At 63.8% G+C, this 11,554-nt stretch overlaps 2 protein-coding genes across 3 annotated transcripts; one reads left to right on the top strand and one right to left on the bottom strand.

Moving 5' to 3' along the window:
* The first annotated feature begins 546 nt into the window (after nt 1–546).
* Nucleotides 547–4,628, top strand: APRT (adenine phosphoribosyltransferase). 2 transcript variants are annotated; one of them, XM_063410842.1, is made up of 6 exons: nt 547–699; nt 1,255–1,358; nt 2,335–2,468; nt 2,677–2,711; nt 3,230–3,308; nt 3,543–4,628. In XM_063410842.1, exons 1-6 carry the CDS (start codon nt 620–622, stop codon nt 3,570–3,572), a joined length of 462 nt encoding a protein of 153 aa, XP_063266912.1. In that variant the 5' UTR covers nt 547–619; the 3' UTR covers nt 3,573–4,628. The 2 variants fall into 2 exon arrangements, with proteins under 2 accessions (XP_063266912.1, XP_063266911.1); XM_063410841.1 differs by lacking the exon at nt 2,677–2,711.
* A 1,514-nt stretch (nt 4,629–6,142) lies between these two features.
* Nucleotides 6,143–10,482, bottom strand: CDT1 (chromatin licensing and DNA replication factor 1). The gene is made up of 10 exons (XM_063410635.1): nt 10,064–10,482; nt 9,532–9,678; nt 9,206–9,438; nt 8,776–8,970; nt 8,490–8,635; nt 8,115–8,218; nt 7,747–7,935; nt 7,189–7,323; nt 6,897–7,098; nt 6,143–6,821 (listed from the first exon to the last, which is right to left on the bottom strand). Exons 1-10 carry the CDS (start codon nt 10,430–10,432, stop codon nt 6,658–6,660), a joined length of 1,884 nt encoding a protein of 627 aa, XP_063266705.1. The 5' UTR covers nt 10,433–10,482; the 3' UTR covers nt 6,143–6,657.
* Nucleotides 10,483–11,554: the final 1,072 nt, after the last annotated feature.

The following is an 11,554-nucleotide window of genomic DNA, read 5'->3' as shown; positions in this document are numbered from 1 at the left end:
AGCTCCACACTCGGGGGTACCGGAGCTCCAAATATCGGGGAGACTGGGGCTGCACTGCCCTGAGGTACCGGAGCTCCGCGCACAGGGGGACGGATGCTCAATGCTCCGGGATATCGGGGCTCCACACTCCAGGGCACCAGAGCTCCAATTAACGGGGGAACGGATGCTCCACGTTCCAGGACACTGGAGCTCCGCACTCCGGGATACCGGGGCTCCACACTCCGGGGTACCGGGGCTCCACACTCCGGGGTACCGGGGCTCCACACTCTGGGGTATCGGAGCTCCACACTCCGGGGTACCGGGGCTCCACACTCCGGGGTATCGGGGCTCCACACTCCGGGGTACCGGGGCTCCACACTCCGGGGTACCGGGGCTCCACACTCCGGGGTACCGGGGCTCCGCGCACCGCGGGGACGGATGCTCCATGCCCTGAGGCACCAGACCCGCACGCCCCAGGCCCCGCCGCTGCCCGGTGCCCGCTGCTGCCCGGGGCCCGCCGCTGCCCGGGGCCCGCCGCTCCCCGGGGCCCGCCCGCTCCGGTCCGCCCCGGGGCGGGCCGAGCCGCCCCCGCCCCGCCCGGGCTGGCGGAGCCGCGGCGGCTGCGCACGGCGGGGCCGCCATGAGCGAGGAGAGGCTGCGCAGGGTGCGCGACCGCGTCCGGCCCTTCCCGGACTTCCCGGAGCCCGGCGTGCTGTTCCGGTGCGGCCGGGACGGGCACCGGGACGGGGATAAGGATGGGGAGGGGGGCGAGGATGAGGAGGGAGCCGGGGACGGGGAGGGGGCCGGGCATGGACCGGGACCAGGGATGGGAGCGGGAGGGGACCGGGACCGAGACTGGAGCCAGAACTGGGGTTGGAACCAGGACAGGGATGGGAATGGGGCCGGGGATGGTGCCGGGGCTGGAACTGGGGCTGGGACCGGGGCTGGAGCCGGGCCGGGGAGCCGCTGCCATCCCTGTCCCCTCTGCCCATCCCTGCCCCCGCTGCCCATCCCTGCCCGCTCTGCCCATCCCTGCCCCCGCTGCCCATCCCTGCCCGCTCTGCCCATCCCTGCCCCCGCTGCCCATCCCTGTCCCCGCTGCCCATCCCTGCCCCCTCTGCCCATCCCTGCCCTCGCTGCCCATCCCTGCCCCCTCTGCCCATCCCTGCCCCCGCTCCCATCCCTGCCCCCGTCCGGAGCCCTCCCTGGTCGGGAGCTCGGCGTTTCCCGAGCAGCGCCCGCAGGTCCCTCACTCCCTGTCCCCCCTCATTGCAGCGATATCTGCCCCTTGCTGAAGGACCCTGTGGCGTTCCGGACTCTGATCGATCTTCTGGAGGAACATGTGAGGGCGTCTTTCCCTAAAATCGACTTCATTGTGGGTGAGTGTTGGCTGAGTGTCCCCGGGGCCTGGGCTGGGCAGGGTGGGAGGTGTGGGGTGGCCCTTTGGGAATGTTGTAGCCCTTGGACACAAAAATCACCCAAACATTGGCCTCTGTCATGTGGTAACACTAGGACAGTTTATCCCCCTCACCTCCTCCTGTGATTCCCTGAAAAGCTGGTTTGGGATGTGGCGGGTGCCCTCTGACCCTCCAGTGCCATTCACTGTTCAAATGGGGGAGCACAAAGCCTGCTGTGCCCGCAGTGTCCCCACTGTCCCCAGGGCAGGCACACCCTGGCCCAGCTGCTGTTCCCCAGGGAGCCTTTCCAGGCCAGAACAGCTCTCGGCTCACCTGGCAAAGTGCTGAGGAGGGCACGGCTGGGGTTCAAGGAGCACACAGCAAACCTGGCCCAGGTATCTCGCGATCAGTGAAGTCTGCCCGGAGGTGCAGAGGTCTGCTCGTGTGGCCGGACTGATACCGGCCCTGCTGTGTTTATCTCGAAGGAAAAGGGTCAGAGGGGAGGGAAATGGGCTCTGGGGGCCCAGCAGCAGCACATCTGGGTGAGAACAGGAGTGTGGGCTGTGTTCTCTACCCTTAGAAGTGACTTGAGGAGCAAATTGCTTTTAGAGCCCCTCTGAATGGGAGGATAAAACAGGGGGGGTTGTGCCAAGACCCTCCTCCAATGAAATGGGTCCAGTCTGAGTGATGGGACAAGGGGAAAAGGCCTCAAGTTGCACCCTGGAGGGAGTTAGGTTGGATATGAGGGAAAATGAATTCCCTGAGAGGGTGATCAGATATCAGAACAGGCTGCTCAGGGCAGCCGTGGGGTCACCATCCCAAAAAATACCTGGATGTGGCACTCGGGGCATGGCTCAGCTGGGAAGTGGTTGGACCTGCTGGTCTTGAGGCCCTTTCCAAGGTGAATGATCCCCTGATCTCCTGATTCCCTGATTCCCTGGTCCCTGCTGTGCCCCAGGCCTGGACTCCCGCGGGTTCCTGCTGGGGCCGCCCCTGGCACAGAGGTTGGGCATCGGCTTCGTGCCCGTGCGGAAGAAGGGGAAACTCCCCGGAGCCACCGAGTGCATCTCCTACAGCCTGGAGTACGGCAAGGTGAGCCCTGGGGGAGCAGGGGTGAGGCCTGGGGGTGCTGAACCCGTGGGGAGGGGGCCCAGAGCGGGCTGTGGTGCCGTGGGTGATCTGGCACGGCACAGCCCCGGCAGTGGCGCTGAGCCGCGGTCGCTGGGTTTGGTGCCCTGACTCTTGTGAGGGGTTGGTGCTGTGACCCAGTGCTAAATGGCTTTCTTTGGCTTGAATTCAGGGGCATGACCACGGAGAGTGTTCCCCACTCTGGCAGTAAGTGCTGTAAGTCAGAGCCCTCCCGCATGGCTTCCACTGCCCCGCCTGTGACCCCAGCTCAGCCTCGCCCTGCGCTCCCCCACCAGGAACTAACGGCAGCAGAACCCCCCCTAAGCCTGGCCTAAGCCATGAGGATTGTTTGGGCCAACCGAGCTCATGTGACACATCCAAGCAGGTGCCAGTTTGGATCTGGCTCTAGGCAGAGCTCCCCAGTGCGTGACAGGAGATTTTCCTCACTGGAGAACCGCTCTGGGATAAGATTCCACCATAACTCACACCGTGGAAGTTCAGGATGTTGGCGTGCCAGAGGGTTGGCCCAGCAATCCCCTCCCTGCTCTGTGTTTCTGTGGCGATCCCCTGTAGCTGGAATTTGTGGGGTTTTTGGGATTTTAGGTGCTGAGTGTTTAGGCTGATGTCGCTGAGGACTTGTCTGTGTTCCAGCATGAACCAGCAGCTCGTGAGGGGGTTTCTCTCCAAGGCCAGACTAAAACAAAGCTGCTCTTTGCTTCCTGCAGGCTGAACTGGAGATCCAGAGCGATGCAGTGGAACCAGGACAGAAGGTGGTGGTTGTGGATGACCTGCTGGCCACTGGAGGTGAGGGCAGCGTGTGTGACCCGGGTACTCCTGGGATCCTGGAACGGCTGGGCTGGAAAAATCCCAGCCAGTCCCACCCCCTCCCACAAGCCCAGGTTGCTCCAAGCCCCATCCAGCCTGGCTTTGGACGTTCCAGGGGTGTCCTCTCCTCTCTGGTGTGTGTTGGCAGCAGCAGGGGTGGCTGTGGGGCTGGGGGCTGCCCCTGCAGTGAGGATGTTTCTGCTCCCCTCGCAGGTACCATGTGTGCTGCCTGCGAGCTGCTGAAGAAGCTGAAGGCTGAAATCCTCGAGTGCCTGGTGGTGGTAGAGCTAAAAGGCCTGAAAGGGTCGGAAAAGCTCAATTCCATCCCTTTCTACTCCCTGCTGCAGTATGACTGAGGAGGAGCAGGGAGCACTGGGAGCACTGGGAACAAATTTGGGGTTTTATTTAGTGACTCTGGATGTCACGAGGGGGTGGGCAAGGGGGTTAAACACAGCTTTTGAGCATGGCCAGATGCTCCTCAATCCTAAATTTCCCCAGCACTGTGTTGAGTGTAATGATCCCTTTTGGAGTTCATCCTTTTGGGAGGAAGGAACAGGCTGATGGGTTTGGGGGATGGAGACCAAGAGGCAGCTTCACCCAATCTGTGATTTTTAGGAGACCAAAGTGACAAGATTGCTGCTGAGGCAGGAGAGCTCTGACAGGGCACCAGCATTCCCTGAGCTGGGCCTGTCAGCCTCCAAGGAACCTGCTAAAAAATTCCCAAAGAAACACAGGAGATGGGCAAAAAGCAATTGTTTCTCTAAGGGACAAATCCTGCTGTATTTGACCTCAGGGGATGGTCTGGGTGCTCTGTGCTGTCACTCACACCAGAACAAGCTCTTACAGCAGGGCTGTGCTTGCTGAGGAGATGGAAGTGCCTGCTGTGTCCTTAAATCAGGATGGGGCTGGTGTGGATGAGCTCAGTCAGTGTTTTCCTTCCCTGGAGACCACAGGCACCTCTTGTTCAGCAGGAATTCCCCATCTCCTGCACCACTCTCCCTTCCCTGTGCTGCTGCTTTCCCTCTTCCCCTGTTCTGGGCCATCTGCTGCCACTTCAGAGCCTGCTCTTGGTGGGAGTTTGGTGTCACTGAGGGCACAGAGGTGCTGCAGGGGTCTCGGGTGTGGGATGGATGAGGGGGTTTGGAGGTGATTCCTCCAGCACAGTTCAGTTTGGTCACAGCTAAATCCCCACGTGCCAAAACTTCCCCAAGCCTGAGAACATCAGGGACTGTGTCCCTGGCCCAGCAGGGACTGGACTCACGGGTAAAATAAATATTGATGTCTTTTTATGTTTCCTGATCTGTCTCAGAGCTGTTCTTGCAGTGGCTGAAGCCCTTAGGGACCCTTGGCAGTGCCTCCCTGCAGCCCCAGTGGGGCAGGGCTGTGGGCTGAGCTCTCCCTCATCCCCAAATGCTTGGAATTGTTTTCCAGGGAGCTTTCAGGTACCTTTTCTTTACTTTGCACCAACCTCTGGCTGAAGGGGCTTGGTCAGCTCAGCTCCCCTTCCCCATCCAGCACCTGGGGCCACCTCCCACGCAGCCCTTCCCCTTGGAAGGATTATTCCAGCTGTTTTCACCCCCGTTTCCTGAAAAGCCACCTCAGTGCTGCTCAGTTCACGCTGAGGAACACAATTCCCTGGGGACCTGGGGAGGCAGAACCTCCCGGGCTTGGCACCAGGAGAGGGTCCCTGCTGCGGGGGAGGAGGGAAAATCAATTCCACGCCGAGGAGCCGTGGAAAGAGCTGCGTGCCGGGGAAGCAGCGTCAGCCCCGCCAGCGCCAGCAGGTGACATCAGGGAACGTGGGCACGGGGCCTGGCTGGGCTGCCACAGCCCCTGATGTCATTTGCTTGGAGAGGCTGGGCAGGGGCGGCCTCCAGGTGGGAGAAGGGTTTTATCCCGAAGGGTTTTATCCCGAGGAGCAGAACGGGAGCGCGCTGGGAGCTCTCCTGGGATGAGCGTGGCTGCCAGGCTGCCGATCCCAGCTCCTTTCCAGCCCTGCTGCTTGGCCCCAGCTACTGAAATCCAGCTCCTTTCCACCACGGTGGGGTCCCTGAGCATGGCAGAGAGCCCAGCCTGCCCCAGGAGCCCCCAGCCTGCCCCAGGAGCCCCCCCAGCCCCACAGGCAGCCCCTGGGCTGGGTTTAATCCCTTCTCCTCCTCCTCCCTGCAAACTGGGCACAGCGGTGCTGCCCAGCTGGGCTGCACAGGCAAGCACGGGCCTGCAGGAGGAGGAGGAGGAGGAGGAAGGCCTCCTGCTCCCTCAGGAAGTGCTGTGGGATCTCAGACGCTGCCAGACTCCAGCCCAGCACTTGAAGGGGAGGAATCTGCCCAGGACCAGCGTGGGATCAAAGGGTGAGGGAGTCCCTGTCCCTGCTGGTCCCTGTGTCCCCAGCTCTGGGCAGCCCGGCCTGGGGAGGGTGTGAGGGGTGTGAGGTGTGTGACGTGGCCCCGGGCAGCTCCCAGCCCTCCCCTGTGCCCACACTGCCCCGAGCCGGGCGTGGAGCCAGCCCAGCACCTCTGCAGCCATCCTCACCCTCTCTGTCCCTCTTCCCAAGCCACTTCAGCTGAGTGGCCTGGGATTTCCCCTGGGGAAAAAAAACCAACCCTGGACCCCTGTCAGCCCTGCCTGCCCCGGTCCCTGCAGGAGCTGCTGCCCCAGCCCCCTTTACAAAAGCTGCTTTCAGCTCCCTGCAAACCCACGCTCACTTTTTCCAGTGAGTCTTTCTCCAGGAGCTGGATGAGGACCCAGCCCTTCCCGGCGCCAATTGCCATGGAGAACCACGAGACAGGCAGCGAGGAAGAGCACTGGGTTAACACAAGTCAACTATATTTAAAACATTTAATACAAATATGTTTTGACAAGTCCTGCAGTTGTTTCCAGCGAGGACTGGAAGATGCATTTTCCCTCCCTTAAAAACAGAACGAGGCCTGAAGCTCCAAAAACATCGATTTGTGACTTTTTCTCTTGCTCCTTCCTGCTTGTCAACCCTCTCAGCCTGCCCTGTGCTGCCTTCACCCCACCAGGACCCAGTTAATGGAAGAAACCTCCAAAATTGAACCTTCAGGAGAACACGGGAAAGGAGAGGAAAAGGTTCCTCAGGTTAAGGTCGCTTTCATCACCACCCCAGGACATGGGATTGCTCAAGGACTAAGGGACCTACAACCCCCACGGATCCCACCACAGGATTAGTTAAATTAAGGCATTTTGCCCTTCCTCAGCCCCCCGAGGACGAGCCTCCCTCCAGCCCACCCCAGCACCCAGAGCGCTGTGGGGATTTGCTACATTTCCAGGAGATTGCACAGAAAAAAACCCTCAACCCTTGCAGGGCTCAGAGAGCTCCAGCCTCTTTGGCCGCCCTGTTGAGCCTCTCGGTGACGAGGCCCAGGTCCTTCTCCTTGTCCAGCTTGACGTAGGTGTCCGTCCTGAGGGCGTGGATGCCCACCCAGTCGGGCAGCAGCTCCGCCAGGAGCCGCACGTGTTCCTCCATCTCACCTGCGGGCGAGGAGAGGGTCAGCGCTCCCCTCCCCACGGCCCCCTCCTCCCGCAGAGATCCCCCGGAATTCCTACCGGGCGCCACCAGCTCGGGGCAGCTGTCGGCCAGGCGGGCACAGAGCAGCTCCATGGCCAGCGCCGGCTTCTTCTCGGCCACGAAGACGCCGCGCAGGACGCGCGCCATGGCCGGCAGCCGCGCCAGCCGCGCCGCGCGCCGCTCCTGCGCCGCGTCCCGCGTCAGCAGCGCCTGCAGCCGCCGCGCCTCCTTCGCCCGCACCTGCCAGAGGGACACGGGGCTGGGTGAGAGCGGGCTCACCCCGAGGGGACGGGCTGGGCACAGGGACACGGCCAGGACAGGGTGACTCACGCGGTCCAGCAGCCCCTGGGACACCCCTTTGAGCGCGCTGGGGGTGCTGGCAGGGGCCGGGGCTGGGGAAGGCGTCGGTTCCTCCGCACTGGCTCCGGCTGTTCTCAGGGCCAGGTTGGCAAGAGCTTTTTCCATCTGCTCATGTGGAAGGAGGAGGAGTTGGGTTACAGTTCAGGCTGGAGGAGGGAGAAGTTTCCCCTCTGCCGCCCCCGTTGTCACCCAGCAGTGCAGTGATCCCAGCCCAGAGATCCAGATCCATCCTGCCTGCACTGAGGAGTTTGGGAGCTTCACGAAATCATGGAATGGGCTTGGGTGGGAAGGGACCTGAAAGCTCCTCTCATCTGCAGAAGATGAGACCTTCCACTAGTCCAGGCTGCTCCAAGCCCTGTCCAGCCTGGCACCCACAGCTTCTCTGGGCATCCTGTGCCAGGGCCTCCCCGCCCTCCCAGGGAGGAATTCCTTCCCAAAATCCCACCTAATCCTGCCCTCTGACAGTGGGAAACCATTCCCACCTTCCCAGAGGTGGCCCAGACAGTGCCAGCCCTGGCCCTGCCTCACCTTGGGGCTCAGCATCCCCCGGGCCGTGCTCAGCACCTCCTGGGCCGTGCTCAGCCTGTCCTCCTGCGGCGGCTGCGGCAGCTCCGCGGGGGCGATGTCGGGCACCTCATCCACGTTGAAGCGGGGATGCCACCGGGTCAGCTTCTCCTCTGGCACCACCATGGGAGGGCTGAGAGCAGCCAGGAATGCCTGGAGAGGGGCGACAGCTGTGTCATGGCACCAGGAATGGAGAGGCAGCCACTGCCCTGCGCTCCCAGCACAGCTCGGTGGCACAGGAGTGAATTCAGAGCCCATCTCCACAGGGGTGTCCCTCAGCCTGGATGGCACCAGTGACAAGCCCAGAGCAGGGGGTGCCAGGTGCCCCTCACCTTGTGGTGCTCCCTGACGATGTTCACCAGGTTGCGGTGGAATTCCCTCCGGCGCTCCAGCAGCCGTGACGCCGACAGGTGTGGGCGCCCATTCACCTTCTCCTCTGCAAGGAGGGACACAAGTGTCACCCATGGCACCCCGGAGGGCCACAAACCACGGGAGCCTCAGGAAGCACAGCATCAGAGCCCTGCCATGGCGCTGGGTCACTGCCAGTCACTGCCTGGACATTCTCCCTCTTGTCCCAAACGTGTTTCCCACTTCTGATGCGCTCGGGGCTCCATTTGATGCACCAAGCAGAGAGCATCCCAATGGATTCAGGGACCAGCCAGGACTGAGCGTACCCCAACTCCCAGGCACCCCAAAACTGTCCATACCTTCCCCCAGCAGCGGCTCCAGCGTGAGCTGATACTCTGACTTCTTCCCACCGCTGCCGAAGGTGGGGACGTTCTTCTCCTGGCGCAGCCGGTACGAGCTGGGATACACGGCCTTGATCTGCCCCAAGTGCCGCTCTTCGAACTGCCTGTGACAGCACCACAGAGGTTGCGGACCCTCAGGGCCACCAGCCCCAAGAGCTTCAGCTGGGACCTCAAAATGGGATGCTGGGACCCCAAAATGGGCTGCTGGGACCCCGAATCGAGCCGCCCACCGCTGCCAACGCACCTGCGCATCATGTCCTGCACGCTGCGCTTGACCTTGGCAAAGGTGACGGTCTCGGCGCGGTTGAAGAGCATCCCGGTGACGGTGTCCACGCTGCGGAACATCTCTGCCAGCACCCGGAACTTGTAGGGCAGCGTCAGCCCCGGGGGCAGGTCCTGGGCCAGCGTGTGGAACCGCTGGTACGCCGGGGGCTTCTGGCTGCAGGGAGGGACAGGACAGGGGTCAGCAGGGTCCTGCTGCTGGCAGCGCCCACCTCCCACCCCTGACCCTAACCCAGACCCCTTCTCAGAGCAGGTATTGTGCTCATGTCACCTGAGGACATCGGTGTCACGATGCTCAGAGCCCCCACACCCCTCAGACCCCCACAAAACCACTTCAGGGCTGCGGCAGCTCCTGGGACCCTCCTCAAACCCCTCCTGCAGCTGCTCCTCACCCGGTCTCTCCCTCGGGAGCTGCCTCCCCGGTGTCCCTGGGAGCCATCTCCCTGGTGTCCCCGCCGGCCCCGGTGTCCCCGCCGGCCGCTCTCCTCTGCCGGACGCGCAGCTCCAGCTGCCGCACGCGCTCCAGGCGGCTCCGCAGGTCCCTGCTGGTCCCGCTGGGCACAGAGGGCACCGGGCCCGGCACCTTCATCCTCTGCAGGCGGCCCCGCAGCTCGGCCACGTCCTCCTGGGCAGGGAAGGGACACAGGGTCAGAGCGGGACACGCAGCACCAAAGCCACCCCGCCCCGGGAGCTGAGCGCAGCCGGGACCGGCCCGTACCCGCTGCAGGCGCCTGCCTGTCCCCTGTGTCCCCGTGTCCTGCCCACGGCCGGGGGGGACGCTGGTGGTGGCCGGGGGGGACACTGCCAGGTCCCGTGAGAGGGGTGTTGGGGGTCCAGGAGTGGCCAGAGGAGAGGAGCTGGTGGCCTGCAAGAGAGAGGAGAATCAGGGAATGTCCGGGGAATGCACCCGCCCGGATCCCTTCCCCTGTGCCCCCCAAAGTCTTGCACTGGGAGGGGGAGCCATAGAGGGGTCTGCAACAGGGACAGGGGGCAAGCCCAGCGGGCAGAGGGGCTCAAGGGGGTGAGTTTAGGGGGTCGTGCCCTTGGGACAGGGCTAAATCCGTGTGAGGGGGGAGATTGTGCATCAGGAGAAGGAGGGGGCAAGTTCTGGGGGTCCTGCACTGGGAGAAGGGGTCGAACATTTACAGCGCTGTTGTTTCATGGTCCCACACCCATCCCTTCACTCCCCCACGCCCTTCTCCTCCCGATCCCATTTCAGGGCCGCATCCCCGAGCCCACCATCACCCTACCGCTCCCGGGGACCCCGGCTCCGCATCCCGGGGCAGCTCCAGCCTCTTGCGCGCCGATTTCCCGCTCGGTTCCCCGAGCCGGGCCCCGAGCGGCGACTCCGCTTCCATCTCCCGGCGGCTCCGCTTCCTGCCCGCCAGGCCCCGCAGCGCCGGGGAGCCCCCGCGGGCCGGGGTGCGCAGGGGGCCGGGCAGCGGCAGCGAGCGGGCGCTGAGCCCCGCCGGGGCACCATCCTCCTCCTTCTCCTCCTCCCGGTGCACCGGGGGACCGCCGAGGGCGGCCTTGAGCCCGCGGCCGCCGCTGCGCTTGGCCGGGGCTCCGGTGGTCGCTTTTGTCTGGCCGAAGAAGTCGGTGAGGCGGAGCTGGGCCATGGCGGCGGTCCCGGTCCCGATCCCGGTTTCGGTCCCGATTCCGATCTCGATCCCGGTCCCGCTCCCGGTCCCGCTCCCGGTCCCGCTCCCGATCCCGGTCCCGATCCCGGTCCCGATCCCAGGAACACGTGGGGCCGGTCCCGCGCGCTTCTCTCTTGGCGGGAGCCCGCGCGCTCTGAGGCCCCGCCCACCGGGGGCGGGGATAGGTCACGTGAGACGGATTTGGCGCCACTCGGCTCTTAAAGGGGCCGCGTCCCCCGGAACGGTGCTGCACGTGGGGGCCCGGGGGGCCCGGGACAGCTCCGGGGCTGGGGGGGCTCCGGCATTGCTGGGTCAGGGATCTGCTGATGCTCCATGGGCAGGGATGGAAGTTGCCCACTCTAGCTGGGGGTAGTGGGGCGAAAGCAGGGAATTCCCATCTGGAATGGTGCTGGTGGTCACCCCCTCATCTGCTCTTCCCAGTGCACGTAGGGCCAGGCCCTGACTGGCTTCCATAGAGCCCTCCGTGGTGACATGGAGACCTCTAGAGAATGGGGAAAAGGGCTGCAGAGGCACCTGCAGCGTCCCCCTCTGCCCCGCCATTACCTGCCCCATACTGTGGCCTGGTGCTGTTGGCAGTGCCCGGAGCTGGGAGAAGCCTCTGGCCCATCCCTGCCAGCCCGGGCACTCAGGCCGTGCCCGCAGCACTTTACGGAGCTTTACGGGTCTCCCTCATCCCTCATAAAACCTGAGCGAGGCCGGCAAAGTGCAGCAGGGCCGGATTCAGCCAGCAGGGCAGGGCTCTGGGGTGCCATTCCCGGAGCCCATTTGCTTCCACAGCCTCCATTCCCTGTCCAGCTTTCGGGCTGGGCTGGCAGCTCAAGGCTGGTGCGGGTGCCTGAGCCGCCCTTTCCTGGATCCCTGCTGGCTGCGGCGTGCTGCGGGTGTTGGCAGAGGTAATTCCCATTATCCACATCTCGTGGACACGGTGTTAATGCTGAGCCTCACGTCTTTGTGATGGTGAGTGTTTAATTTACACGAGCAGATCCCTCCGGATCCCAGGGATGAGGGTGGATGCAGCTGAGTCCCCGTGGTAAGGATGCTCCCACAAGGGGCTGTGCCTGCCAAACCCATGGATACAGA

Source organism: Prinia subflava, chromosome 13 (assembly GCF_021018805.1).
Source record: "Prinia subflava isolate CZ2003 ecotype Zambia chromosome 13, Cam_Psub_1.2, whole genome shotgun sequence".
Taxonomy (NCBI): Eukaryota; Metazoa; Chordata; class Aves; order Passeriformes; family Cisticolidae; genus Prinia; species Prinia subflava.
This window is presented reverse-complemented; position numbering and strand designations above follow the sequence as displayed.